This window comes from Formica exsecta, unplaced genomic scaffold (genome assembly GCF_003651465.1).
Source record: "Formica exsecta isolate Colony F162 unplaced genomic scaffold, ASM365146v1 scaffold333, whole genome shotgun sequence".
NCBI classification, from domain to species: Eukaryota; Metazoa; Arthropoda; class Insecta; order Hymenoptera; family Formicidae; genus Formica; species Formica exsecta.
Window position 1 is genome coordinate 476,852 of NW_021850582.1, and position 14,164 is coordinate 491,015.

A 14,164-nucleotide genomic window follows, 5' to 3' on the forward strand; every position below is an offset into this window, starting at 1 on the left:
AAAAAAAACATTCTTTGTTTCTATAATGTGGCTCGAGAGTCTATAATACATATATAATCATAACTATAAAATATCTAGTTTTTTTTCTTCTCTGTTTCACTTTTTCTCATTTCATTTGCATAAATTGTATAGATTGTAATATAAGGTATAGATCCATATAAAACAAATCTACACATATCTTCAATTATGAGATAATACTGTTTATCATAGCCAGCTTATATATATGTTGTTTTTTCTTTCTGTACGTGACTGATTTCGATAATTCTGATTGAGATATATGTCTCTTCGATAAAACAATATATAGTGACACAAAACTACCTACACAAAGATATAGATTTCATACAAGAGCGTTATGAGTGTAAGCTTGGGTACAACGCAAATGTGTCTTAATAAATAGTCATCAGTATCTTTTTAAACGATGCGCGAGAATGACATCCTCTTTCGATAATGATATGTCCTCTCACGACACAGTACTAATTTCTCGATGACATTTACGCCTGCTAGGCCGTTTAAAATTGGTCCACCAGCAGGTCACAGATCTCTACCGACATTGATTCTTTACTTGAACGTACTGTTAAACGAAACATCTACAAGTGAAAATGTACAATTAAATGAAATTCATATATGCACACAATTTCATCACAAGTTTGAATCTTTCAAGAGTTTGACAAGTTACCTGGGCTTGCTTATTAGGCTCAAGACGCAACAGGCAACCCACTTGCTGCGCTCTCATATGAACGATACCGGCGCAGACAAAGTTATCAGGATTCGGGTCGATACCGTCAAGCAACTGCATTCCAAAACCTTGTAATTTTGTACGTACTTGTGCTAAATCCATCGGTTGCTGCGCTTTGAAAATCTTTTGCGATCGTTGTTGATTCGCCCTGAAAACAAATTTAACGTTCGATAAACCAATCTAAATTGATTCCACTTCTTTTTTTAACTAAGTATATTGTACTTATACTTCATACCCGCCAAGATTTTTCCATCTTGCGAAGAATGATTCCCCATTCATCTCCGTCGGTTCGAAAAACTTGTTAATTGTTAATGGTAACTTCATTGTGATTTTTTGTGGCACGTTATTATAAATGAAAGAGATAATCATGCTCGGCGCATCTGCGAATAAAAAAAAAAAGTATGAATACTATAAATAATATTATACTATAAACTACTGATTATTAGAGATCTGCAAAAATGTCAAAGTAATATACCATTAAAGTCATCGATGCATTCTGCATTGATCATTTGCTGGATCTGAGCGCCAGCCTCCAATATAGGATCAACAGGTTTTACTTGTACGGCTAATTTTGCTTGATTCTCATCTGTCCAAGATAGCTGTGGCTGAAAACTGTGTAATGCGTACTGTGTTTTGTTTCCATAGAAAAGGCCTATGCGCCCAAGATTTTGCCTAAATTCTGATTTTACACCGATTTGTATCAAATCGCTCTCGAATAAGACACCATTATTCTTACAAACAAACCTGGAAAGTAAAGTCAGGATAATAACAAAATCAGATATATATCCCAATATTTGAATTATATTAAAATACTTGATCGTGCAATATATCTTACTTCTTAGGATTGTATGTATTTTGGGTACCATTGGTAGCACCGACTTTATTTGGCATATTGTAGATATCCCCCAAAACATCAAGTAGTACGCCTGTGTTACTAGACGGTTGAGAGGAAGGTGGGGTTGACAGTCCTAGTAGATCGGCGGAGGAATTGTTAACTGCTGCGACAGTAACAGTAGTAGGAGCTTCAGTGTGGTGATTAGTGTTCGGTGCTGGGCTCTTGCTTTCTCTAATTTCATTCTCCGGTACTCGACCCGGTTTTTTCTTCTTTAAAACCGCAAGAATGGAGGATTCCCTCTCGGGGAATGCCGGCATTTCTTCCAGCACAGTAGCCTATAAAAATACAGGTATATCGATTACGAATCTTATATAAGTATCTTTCCATTATTATATATTGTATATATTATGTACCAAAACATCAGTTGAGGCAATGATGCTCAATTGTAAATATTCCGATGCTCGCTGTTGCAATTCAGCATCTGCACTACGTAGATTACTATGCTGCCTGAAGACATCTTGAATCTGGCTTCGAATCTCAGGGAACAGATTGACGAACTTTATGTATGTCGAAAGCAGTAATGCTCGGGTCATAGGAGAGCACAAATGATACTGAACAAAAGAGAGAGTGTAGATTTGTTACATATATATTCTCAGTAATATATATATTATTTGCTGAACATTGGACAAACGCTTACTTTGGAATGTAAGAGCTGGAACTGGACAGCTGGAGAAGACCGCAAGTCACCAGCAATGAGATTACCGAATTCTCCAAGTATGTAACCGCCGACTTTAACCATATTTTCGTGACAAGCTGGCGCTTGTAATGCCTACAATAATAGACATAACACACCTAAAGTAGCTACAATAATTTTAGCAAAGAAAAAAAATGGTATAGTTTACCTCGAAGACGGTCTTCGCAGCATAACCCTGAACATCATCTCGATTGATAACGATTTGAATAACACGATACCAAACTTCTTCGGAGACATAATCGCCTGCTATCCTAATTAAGTTTAGAATAACATCGACGTACCAAGTGTAATCAGTCGCGTATTTTTCGGCTAGAATTGCTACCTTAAGGACCATCTCCTCTCTAATTGAATAGTCGGCCGTTTCCAAATAATTTAGCATTTCCTGAACTATTTCTTCGGCATTACTTTTATCACACATGGCATACAATAGATCTACCGCCTGTTGTCTCACGGAAACATCTTTTTCCATTTTCATCGACAATATGACAACTTCTTGATGTTTCTTTACAGCTTCATGCGAGAATTCCGAGGTAGCCAAATGGCACATAGACTCGAGTGCCAAATATCGCAAATTAGTCTCGCGATTCGATAAAAATTGTCCGAGTTGGTTGCACGCCCGTACTAAAAGATTCGGCTCACTGTCGTTGTGAATAATTAAACTAATGGCCTCAAAGAGTACAGCATTTTTCGCATTTGAATGCTGGACTTTCTTCGACTTTGGTGGTTCTTGAGCTTTGTTTAATATTGTTTCTAGACACTCGTTTAATCTGCCCCTCACACCTGGATCTTCAGCTGCAACAATATAAATGTGAATGTAGATATGCAACTTACTGTGTTTCTAAATACAATATATCTCATATGTAAATTAAATACCTGGTGGTGTATAGTTTTGCAACAAGCGTAGTAATTTGACAGATAACCATGGGGCTGGTACAAAGTAATATGTGTAATCCTGTAGATCTGTATAACTTGATGTGACAATCTACAATTGTACAAGAAATATTAAATAATAATATTCCCATTTTTACACACACAGGTCAATTACACTTTGTCAACTTACTCTACTTAATCTTGAAACTGCGAGACTAACACAGCCTTTGTATTCATCTGGATTTCTTTTTACAAGAGCATCTATGAGCGATGCCGCGGCCGTTACAACACCCAGATGTTGATCATTTAACAGATGAACTATGCGCGACGTCCATTCACCACCAGGTACGACATCGGGCGCGGTGCGTAGTAACCGTAACAGGCATAATGCAGCACTTTGTTTCACAACGTCCATAGTATCTCTAGGGAACAAATTTTTTTTTTTTTGAGAATGGATGAAAATCTAATATATATGATAACTATAAATTGATTAACTAATATGATCTTTACATATCGATAAAAATACTATGTCATACCCTGAGACAAGCAGTTTTGGAATTTCATTGCCAAAGGCTTCCGCCATTTCCTTGCTACCAATATTGGCAATACATTGCAACGCCAAATTGACGTGAATTGGATTACGCGAGCCAAGATCATTTTTTATGCTTTGTATAATTAATTTGATCAAATCACTGTTGGTATTCACCAAGACTGATATGAAAAGGTAACCCTAGAATTGAGTAATTTTATATTGTTATGCAGACGATAGCAGATGACAGGAACAATTATACTTACAATTTGTTTTTCCGAATATTTATTTGATGAAAGTAAATTGACAGCTTCCATATGTCCAAAGTCGATATCATGACCAAGAAGGAAAATGAACAGCAGCTTGCAAACATATTTCTTTTTCTGGTATCCGTCAAGTGTTTTATCTCCTTTAAACTTACTGCGAATGTTTGCTAATTCCTTATTAATTCTTTTAATCTCTGCCTCTTTACTTTTACCTAGTAAATTGGTATGTTATTTGAAAAAGAGGAAAGATACTCTCTCTACAGTTTCTTTTTCTTTACAAAGTAAGATAATACAGAATTATAATTATTAATAAAAATGCACATTTTGAAACAAAGTATATAATAAAAAAAGATAAAATTTTCTCTCTTTTTTTTTCCATGTATATTTTATAATTTTATGCAAATATTGATCAGGAGAAATATACCGATAGAAATATCTGATAGAAGAATTAATGGCAATACGCCAACTGGTTTACTGTATCAAGGACAATCCTTTTATCTATATATATTAATGTATAATACATAATCAAAAATGCCAGACATAAGGTAAATAATTAAAGTAAATAAATCGTAATATAAATATAAACTATATAATATAATTATGTTTTTTTACTTTATAAATATATTAAAAAGGTTTGCATATGTGTTTTTTAAAAAAATCTTTAATTATAATGATGCCAATGTGTCACAGATTGATATTTGAGAGTCAAGCTCTATCAAGAAGATAGGCTTATATCAGAACTCCGCCCCCTTTCTCCTGCTCATCTCAGTGACACTTTGCCTGCTATTTCAATGGCACGCTATCACTCGATGAATGGTATTCCGTTAATAATTTAAAATATAAAAGGCATCAATATATATATATATATATTTACAGGAAGAATAATTTGCAGCAGTTGAAAACAATGATTTGCAATGTCAATATTCAGAAACTTCACATTATAAAAATTAGAAAATATTACATTACAGCATAAATTATAATGTCAAACTACTTACAATTTCTGATATCCGATATGAACACCGCCAATCCACGCATACCATCTCCTCTGACGGCCGGCATTCTGCCTCGTTTGCTTAAAACTACCTGTGAATGAAATCAAGCTATAAAGATACTCAACGTTCGTCCCCTCCAATCTGAGACGTGCACACGATCCAACGTAAATATATTGTAATTGGTATTTGTTAGCATGACGCAACGGATTAACGAGACGCGTGGTTACTCTTATCGTATCTTTCTACACGCCCATCGTTTTTCTAATCACAAAACTATTTTGTTCTTCCTTTCCTTCAGATGTATTAATCGGGAAGTGTGCCGTGTGCCATCCGTGACAGAGTAAAATTCAGCTGCTCGACGAAGTTTGGCTTTCGTGGAAGTGATCGTGTACAAGTAATGATAATTGACGTCGTGCGATCGCGATTAACTCGCCCGACGCGAAAAATTCGGTGTCTGGGAGTCGGAACCGGCGCGACCTATACCGAATGCCGACGGTCTTTGACAGCGGCAATCCGGAGCGATCTCGTTCTCGGGAGACGGTACGCGTGATCGTCGCAATCGACGATGGATTGGTCGACGTTTGGGAAACGCGGGAGGATCGTATCGATCGATCGGAGCTTTTTGAAATAGGAAAGACTGAACGAAGCTAGTGCGCCTTTTCCGTCTCCTCTTGGCGAGCTGTCGCGGGGAAGGTCGCGTCGCCGGATTTTACAGTCCCGCGAAATCCGCTCGGTATCGTGGATTTCGCCGGAGTTCGCTTGATTCTACGTACCGGTCTGGGCTGGGGGTTGTGCGTTCGCGCACGGCTCGGTCGCGGGGCGCACGGTAGGCGTGGAGCTATTCGCGGACCCGTGCCAGAGACTTCGTGGCTGTCGCCATTTGCAACCGTCGACTGGCTCTGACGGACGACGGGCTCTACCCGTCAAAATGCCAGCGCGCATGCGTGATCAGTACTGGCGCGTGGAATTTCATATTTTGAACATACTTTGCCACTATGGACGATTGATCGCCGTGAAAGGGCACGCCGGTGGCTCGTGGAAACTCGTGGAGGGCCGTCTCTACTCATCCGTGAATAAATTACAATCGATTCTCTACGAAAAGTTTGCGGCGAAAGAAATTGATAGAAATTTATTCTCTAAGATCTCTATCGCGCGCATTCTCGTCATCGCTCGAAAGTACGGATTTTGAATTTGCCAGAATGAACCGGAAATGAAATATCTGTTTTTTCTTCTCATACTATCTTAACAATTAGGATTAAAAAAGAAAATGCCTTTTATTTCGATCAAATTACTCTCTCTTTCTCTTTTTGTGAGATTATTTAAAATTATTACCTTAGATGCGAAATACACACACACACACACAAGATTTCGTAACTAATTGGCAAGATTAAAAAATTTGTATTTTGAGCTCGGCAGTTGATTGATCGCCGTTAATATAATGCGACAGACTCCGACGCCGCGTCCCGTTTTAGTTCCCTCGTCTGGCTGCTTTTTAATTTTTTTAAATTTTTCATCAGACCATTGTGAGAAACTGCTCCCCATATTCCAGTTTGCAATCAGGTACAGTTGTAATATGAAAAATATGTAGATTGTTATAAAGAGAAGAAGAAAAATTGTGCGCACTTGTCTGACATAATTCGCAAATATTTGTAATCGAAAGAATGTCGGTTTCAATATATATATATATATATATATATATATCATCGAATCGGTATACATTTACGGGAAATTAATAAGTTTTAATGGATAACGCGTCAGTTTACCTATAATTTCGGCTTTAATATTTTAGTAGCATCTGACTTTTACTATCAAGATTTATTATCCATATTTCATATTGATGTTTGCAAAAAGATGTCAAATAATATGGCGCCCATAATTGGCGAAAGAGAAGTGTGATGAAACGTATATCGCTGAAATGAAGTGCGAGATTACTCGAACAAATATTTAACTTCGTCTTACAGCATTGTGTAAAACAAAAATTGTTTCATTAGAAATCGACTTTCTTTCAATGAAAATTAATAAAAAAAACCTTAATAATGTAATAAACGTAAAAATCTTTTTAACATTCAAGTCTGTGTGTGTGTGTAAAAAGAAAGAGAAAATATCTTAAGCAAAATTCGAGCGCTCTGTTCAATAAATTAGAAATCAATCTTTTTTAATAAAAATTTAATGAGCCTTGAAAAGCAGCCGTTTAAATTCTATTGCTTTTTGACAATATTGTATTATGTTACAATGTACAATGCGTTTTTTTCTTTTTATTTACTATGATTTAATCTATTTAACCAGATGCAAGTAAATTTTTTTTTCTCCTAAGAGGAAATAAAAGGTTATGTTAAACTTTGCTGTATCTTTTCAAGCAACATCTCTATTCTGCCCTTCATGACAGGTTGCCCTTTCTTCGTCTTTTTCGATAACACCTTAAAATTATGCAACTTTTTCTGTTTGTATTTTCTCAAGGCTTCTTCTCGTTCCGTTTTTACACGAATGGCCTCTTCTACCCTTTTCTTCTTTTCCTCTTGCTTGCGTTTGTACTCCCGCTTGGCTTTGTAAAAAGCGTAACTTTTATTTCTTGAGTTGCTGTTTACAGACGTAAATACATTTAATCAATATCAAAATTTATGTCAGATTCTAATTTGATTTTGAGCATTGTACATATGTACCTTATCTCATTTGTATTCTTGGATGCATGATTTAAATTTGATGACTTTTGTGAAGAATTCTGCTGATCCTTTTGGAGTTCCTTGTAATATCCACGTAACACAGCTTTCTTCCTCTTTTCTTCCCACTGATTAACTAATGCAAAAAGGTGAATATTAAAGAAACAGTAAATTAACCTTGATGTGTCATATACATACTGATTTGATATGTCATATACATACTTTTATACTTATTGCTATATTTTTGTAATCTGTATCTTTTTTTGTCAAATTTCTTCTCACTTTTCTCATTTTCATGGTCTCCCTTCTCTGCAAGTCTTTTATTTTTAATATTTTTCATATTTTTCAGTATTCAACCACACGTGAGATACCAACGTCTACATCATACATTAACGCCCTCGTAAATATTGTGGCTGAAGCAAGAAGCAGATAGTCAACACAAGTCTTTGATGGTAACAAAAAAATACAGTTACTTATTTTACCTACGAGAGAAAGAGATATAGATTTTATATATATCAATAAAAAATTATATTACTTTGGAATTATTTTATTAAAAAAAGTATTATTTTATTATATAAAAGTTTTTATTATAAAATTATTATTATTTAAACGAGATTATTTTTATTATATTATTTATCTGAAATGGGTGTATTGGTAAAATATATATACAATCAATTCTGTATTTACGGCCGCACTTGTCATCGCGTTACGTATAAATTTATTCGCGGCAGTGACATTGATAATTGATTTATAGGCTGAGCGATTTATAGATGAACGATTCACATTAGATCAGAAACTAAACAGCAATGTGATCGCTATGTGTGCATTATTCAGCAATCTGCATCTTATTAATAATGCACACAGTTTCGTAATGTATAATTTCGTTATTATATTTACATCCAAGAACCTGGAAAATTTAAAAAAATGGAATGAAATATATTTTCTGTGAAATTGTATTTTTAATATTTTTTAATATTTCTATAAATTATATATACACTTTTCTTTCCCTCTCTCTCTCTCTCTCTCTCTCTCTCTCTCTCGTGTGTGTATGTAGCATCCGCGCTGCTAAATTACACACGTGAGATACCAACGTCGACATCATACATTAACGCCCTCATAAATATTGTGGCTGAAGCAAGAAGCAGATAGTCAATTCAAGTCTTTGATGGTAACAAAAAAATACAGTTACTTATTTTACCTACGAGAGAAAGAGATATAGATTTTATATATATCAATAAAAAATTATATTACTTTGGAATTATTTTATTAAAAAAAGTATTATTTTATTATATAAAAGTTTTTATTATAAAATTATTATTATTTAAACGAGATTATTTTTATTATATTATTTATCTGAAATGGGTGTATTGGTAAAATATATATACAATCAATTCTGTATTTACGGCCGCACTTGTCATCGCGTTACGTATAAATTTATTCGCGGCAGTGACATTGATAATTGATTTATAGGCTGAGCGATTTATAGATGAACGATTCACATTAGATCAGAAACTAAACAGCAATGTGATCGCTATGTGTGCATTATTCAGCAATCTGCATCTTATTAATAATGCACACAGTTTCGTAATGTATAATTTCGTTATTATATTTACATCCAAGAACCTGGAAAATTTAAAAAAATGGAATGAAATATATTTTCTGTGAAATTGTATTTTTAATATTTTTTAATATTTCTATAAATTATATATACACTTTTCTTTCCCTCTCTCTCTCTCTCTCTCTCTCTCTCTCTCTCTCTCTCGTGTGTGTATGTAGCATCCGCGCTGCTAAATTAAATTTCTATCTTTGCATTCCTTATTTCAAGACAAACTGGCTCCATTTATAATAGATTGAATAATTATTCATAGCCCTATATATAGTCGAGGAAAACGAGCAAACTGACGTCGTCGAAAAGGTAGTAGCTCTTTGGTATGTGCTACAAAGCTATTATTAGCTGACAAAATTCGAGACAGCCATCCGAGGCCAGATCCGCTCGAAGGAGATTCTTCGAGCGTTCGATTATTTCGATCGTCGTTCTTTTACAATTCAATGTCGAGGATACGATCGAGAAATAGATTGGCAATTTCCGCATTATATTACGAAATCGAGAATATAAATGCACTCATATAATATTTTATTATAAATCTTTGATTAATGATGTCGATCATGAACATAAACTTTACCCTTATAGAGTCAGGCTTTATCTTTTAAATTTTAATTACATGGATGTAGCGATGAGCGATCTTCGAAACGACCTACAAATGCCGAGAGGTCATCGGTCATATAATGATAATGACACCGGCATTACAAACCACCACGAATGGAACTTGAGGTTAACGTGCGCCGTGGCGTCATTCAATGACATCATGTTATCAAACCCATGGTCATTTAATCAGACCTACGTACGAAACGATTAAACTTTGAGATGTCATTTTTATAAAATAGACAACTAATATAAATTATAGAAATTTCATTAAATTATTTCTTGTTTAATATTATGATATTCAAGATCGATTTACTTTTGACAATTTTGACGTAAGTTTGCAAATAAATAATAATTTTATAATAATTTCTTTATCTGTATAACAGGGCAGTTACGAGAAAGATCGATCGAAAAAGCGTAATTATGCGCGGTGACCTTATCTTCGATCCATATTAGGACGCCTTTTATCGATCAGCGAAACCCCCACGGAGATGACGTCAGCACACTGGTGTCGGATCTCGTTTCAGAAACGAGAGAGGAAGTCAGCTGTCTCGTAAAAAATCTTGTCGCACTGTCTGGAAATATAAGGTATGTACCGACATTGACACACTTTGGCATCAACCTCGATGATCTCGTTGGTCGTGATCTGTATCTTTTATTCTTTCATTGCTATACGTGCTTTATAAGATGACGTCGTATATAGTTTATTTTCCGTTATGCATAATGATTAAATATAAATGATGAAAAAAAATTTAGGATTTAGAAAATTTAAGAACGGTGTTGTGAGCTAGCGATTGCACGAATCCCTTTTAGAGCAGCGTTATATTACTTAAAACTAATTTTTTAATTAAATTTTCTTCTATTTTTATTATGACTGAAACTTTAATCTTGGAAAAAAGCAGCGAACCGTGCTATTAAGCCAAATTTATTTAATCTGGATTATTAATGCAAGTATATTTATTCGTGCATTTAATTATCCTTGCAACTTTGTGTCATTCGTATTTTTTGCTTCTAATAGAATTTTAATTTTATTTCCTCCTCGCCAAATTTAGGATTAGCAGATGCATCTGTTTGGCTGATCGTTCTTTTGATTCAATCAATTTGTTCGATGTGAGAAGACTTTTCGATGGTACTCTGATTCACGTAAACGTATCCTTGGAGAATGTTAGAACTGTATATGAAAAATAAGGGGGCGTAGAGAGAGTGACGTACCGTTCCATTCAGTCAAACACAACTCGTGACGACGCAAAGCGCCGAAATAGCGTCGGCGTCACTCACACGACTTGTCAGTTTCACAATACCGTAAAAGAATTTTCTCGTGACGACGTAAACATTCTTTTAACATTCCTGACTCGTTGACGCATCGTAACGAAATCTTGCACCTTTGTTGATTTGTTGAAAGATATATAAAATCGATTCGAAATCATATCATTCATAATTGATTGTGCGAGTTGTATTCGTCTCGCATAAATATTACAAAACAATATTATTATAGGCTGACAATCAGATTATTATATTTGACGATATTTAATTTATTTCTAAAGAATATTAGTATTATTTTATTGCGAGAAATTTTAATAATGTTGTTTGAAAACTTTTGAAAACTTTTCTTAATTAAACTTCTCATTTATAGCTATTACAGGCTTTTATGAATAGATTACCGTGTCAATGTCTCGTCGATCTTACGATGAGCATTATTGACTTTAAGGAGACCTTTTAATTGGGCGTACAGTTTAATTAATCAATCAGCATCATAAAAATCATATCATCAGTCATTACATCTCGTTAAATTCTCGTCTTACATCATCTCTAGATTCTTTTATTTCCAATTCACGTGTTCTGGTATTCATTTTAATCCGAAACATATATGTAACAGAAAATTTAATACCGTTTTAAATATACAGATCTTTTCAAAAGAATTACAGTAAAAAACTATGATAAAAAACAAATATTATTCTCGCATACGCGCCTATAAGTCTTCTATTTCCATCTTTCCTTTATAAATAATTTTATCGAAATACGTGCGTATAGGAATTTACGAGATTGTTCTTTCGCGGGGGTCGTTTATAAGGAAATGATCGTATAAGTTTATTAGTCATGTTCTGTTGCGAGGGCAATGATGATTCGTTTTGTGTCTTTTCCGACATCGCGAGTCGCCTACGCTTATGATATTTATATGAACAAATTCGAAGAGCGAGATCCCGTTTTCATATGACACATTTGTTTTAATATGAAAATAACTTTGATCACAATCTTTTAGAAAATTAATTTATTAATCAAAAATTTCCCCTCTCTTAATAGGAAATAATATATTTTTAATTTGATAATTAGTCTGGCGCATCCAAAACGCTTTATCAAATTTTACCGTGTTGTCTTTCCTTTCTTTTTTGAAAAAGATGGCCAAAAAATCCGTCATAAATCCGCGCATAATCAAGTATATCATTCAATTAAACGCTTCAACTATTTTAAATAATTTTAGGTCGATTCTCTCTGTCTCTTTTAATTTTTTGGAAAACAAAGAGATACGTAATATTGCGTATAAAATGCGACATCCATAAATGGCAAAACAAACGCGTTCTTTTTCATCCTACACGAAACGTAGGCGGCGGCGCTTTCCTTATTCTATCTTTATCGATTCGTCGTTATTGATACTTTGGCTTTCAGAGATTATGATAATATGATATAATTATATAATATATTATCATAATAATTTTTAATAAATTATAATATAACATTAATAATATAAATAATATATTATTTAAATAATATTATACTATTTAATAAATTATAATATAATTTAGTATAATTCGTCATTAATGTTTAATTAAATTAAGAATCGTGATCGAGAGTGTCAACTTTACGATGTTCGCTACGCGAACGAGCGACGAGCGACCGCGTGCGTAGTCACGAGAGAAGCCGAGCGCGCCCGAACTCCCACGAACGGCCTCGCCGGTGTCGCCGGCTACTTAAGGAGCTGCCGGCAGGAGTCGCGCTCATTCCTCTGGCGGGACGAGACACGCGTACACGATATCGTGATAGTTGCGATCGAATTGCGTTTAATCGAGCGCGGATCTCTCGTTTCAGTGATTCAGTGACAAGAGACACAAGTGTGCTAATCGGGCGAAAACATGGCTGACAGTGGTATCAAGCGCAACATTCCGATCAAGCTCGGCGACTTCAGCGTGATCGACACCGAGTTCTCCAACATACGCGAGCGCTTCGATGCCGAGATGAGAAAGATGGAGGACGAGATGTCGCGATTCCGTAGTGAGCTGATGAACCGCGAGAGCAACAACTTCTTCAAGAGCACCACCAGGTATGCGTATAAGAGATCGTGAATTCTTTTGTGATACGCCTAACCTATATTTCGAAAGAATGCGGTTACTTTTTTATCTCTCTCTTTCTCTCTCTCTCTCTCTCTCTCTCTCTCTCTCTTTCTCTCTCACGACACTCGCGCGTCTCTTTGCAATTTATGTATATATATGCGTAATATTTTACTCAATTGTGCGAAAATTTTCTTTTTGTTACGACGTACATACAATATCCTTGAGCTATTGAATGTTTGTTTACGTTGACGTTCGACGAATGGTATGTTTACGCGCGCAATGCCAGTATATATATTGCGTATGTTGAGATCACATAACTCGAGAAAAATTATACGCGAATAAAATTACTATATCTTGTCATGTATGTTATACAATATATATATCGGTATATTGAGAAAGAGACAGGGAAGGATCGATTGTACGTTACAAACGAATAATACGGTTGACATTGAAAGTATTGATTTTTCCGTATTCCAAAACGCACAGTACATATAATATAAAATTTGTTGTAGTTGTGTTGTTGCGACAAAAAGATCAGAAAAGTTCAAAGCGATCTTTGTTTCAGTATTTTTACATTTTCGTTCTTGCAAATTTTTTATTATTTGCGCTTGATCATATTAATATGCGATAGTATTTATATATGCTTCATAACAGGTTTTAAATTTATATGCTCCAATGTGAGAGCAACTTCAGTTTCTTTGATCACGCGGCGACGCATGTCGCATTCAAATTATCTACGATCAAATATCCAATTTATCCAATGATTATTGACGGTTTCTAACAGAGTATACGCATCATTTTATAATATATTTGAAACAAATCTTTTTCTTTCTTTCGTACAATGTGAAGTTTTACGATGGCTTTCGATGGCTGATATTTATAAATTCCATTTTTAGAGGGTTAGAGGAAATTACTCATCTACCGATCGATCGTAAGCGTTTTCGTAGAAAAGCAAATTATTTTTTAAAGCGATGATTTATACTTGATATATATATA

General features: G+C 34.7%; 4 protein-coding genes across 7 annotated transcripts in view; 2 read left to right on the forward strand and 2 right to left on the reverse strand.

The window, feature by feature from the left end:
- LOC115238390 (tumor necrosis factor receptor superfamily member 3-like) overlaps positions 1 to 10,424 on the forward strand; it is a 41,625-nt gene extending 31,201 nt beyond the window's left edge. Inside the window, exons 1-4 of one of the 3 annotated variants that reach the window (XR_003884496.1) lie at positions 5,067 to 5,376; positions 6,500 to 6,542; positions 7,989 to 8,091; positions 10,229 to 10,424. The gene's annotated coding sequence lies outside the window, so the exon portion shown is untranslated. Of the gene's footprint in view, positions 1 to 5,066; positions 5,377 to 6,025; positions 6,159 to 6,499; positions 6,543 to 7,988; positions 8,092 to 10,228 lie in introns of those variants that run through there. The other 2 variants (XR_003884495.1, XR_003884494.1) reach the window with 2 other exon arrangements.
- On the reverse strand, positions 79 to 5,896 carry LOC115238387 (AP-2 complex subunit alpha). Its single transcript, XM_029812159.1, has 14 exons — positions 5,756 to 5,896; positions 4,986 to 5,073; positions 3,991 to 4,202; positions 3,732 to 3,925; positions 3,386 to 3,617; positions 3,199 to 3,307; positions 2,474 to 3,117; positions 2,269 to 2,400; positions 1,985 to 2,182; positions 1,572 to 1,906; positions 1,212 to 1,480; positions 972 to 1,116; positions 677 to 884; positions 79 to 587 (listed from the first exon to the last, which is right to left on the reverse strand). Exons 2-14 carry the CDS (start codon positions 5,047 to 5,049, stop codon positions 510 to 512), a joined length of 2,820 nt encoding a protein of 939 aa, XP_029668019.1. The 5' UTR covers positions 5,050 to 5,073; positions 5,756 to 5,896; the 3' UTR covers positions 79 to 509.
- On the reverse strand, positions 7,132 to 8,047 carry LOC115238391 (thyroid transcription factor 1-associated protein 26 homolog). The gene is made up of 3 exons (XM_029812168.1): positions 7,862 to 8,047; positions 7,643 to 7,775; positions 7,132 to 7,559 (listed from the first exon to the last, which is right to left on the reverse strand). The coding sequence occupies exons 1-3, from the start codon at positions 7,977 to 7,979 to the stop codon at positions 7,310 to 7,312; spliced, it is 501 nt and encodes a 166-aa protein (XP_029668028.1). The 5' UTR covers positions 7,980 to 8,047; the 3' UTR covers positions 7,132 to 7,309.
- A 2,417-nt stretch (positions 10,425 to 12,841) lies between the features above and the next one.
- The window catches only part of LOC115238341 (heat shock protein beta-1), a 17,111-nt gene continuing 15,788 nt past the window's right edge, over positions 12,842 to 14,164 (forward strand). For both annotated transcript variants that reach the window (XM_029812067.1, XM_029812068.1), the window contains exon 1: positions 12,842 to 13,158. In XM_029812067.1, the coding sequence (XP_029667927.1) occupies positions 12,971 to 13,158 (188 nt within the window). In that variant the 5' untranslated portion in view covers positions 12,842 to 12,970. The remainder of the gene's footprint in view (positions 13,159 to 14,164) is intronic.

Bases quoted from the DNA above. Each gene is read 5' to 3' on its own strand.
- LOC115238391 (XM_029812168.1), bottom strand. From the start codon at position 7,979: ATGAAAAATATTAAAAATAAAAGACTTGCAGAGAAGGGAGACCATGAA. The intron at 7,776-7,861 runs GTATGTATATGA...TTTTTGCATTAG, and splicing joins ATATAGCAATAAGTATAAAA to TTAATCAGTGGGAAGAAAAG. The intron at 7,560-7,642 runs GTACATATGTAC...GTCTGTAAACAG, and splicing joins AAGAATACAAATGAGATAAG to CAACTCAAGAAATAAAAGTT.
- LOC115238387 (XM_029812159.1), bottom strand. From the start codon at position 5,049: ATGCCGGCCGTCAGAGGAGATGGTATGCGTGGATTGGCGGTGTTCATA. The intron at 3,926-3,990 runs GTAAGTATAATT...ACTCAATTCTAG, and splicing joins AATATTCGGAAAAACAAATT to GGTTACCTTTTCATATCAGT. The intron at 2,183-2,268 runs GTAAGCGTTTGT...TCTTTTGTTCAG, and splicing joins TCCAGCTCTTACATTCCAAA to TATCATTTGTGCTCTCCTAT.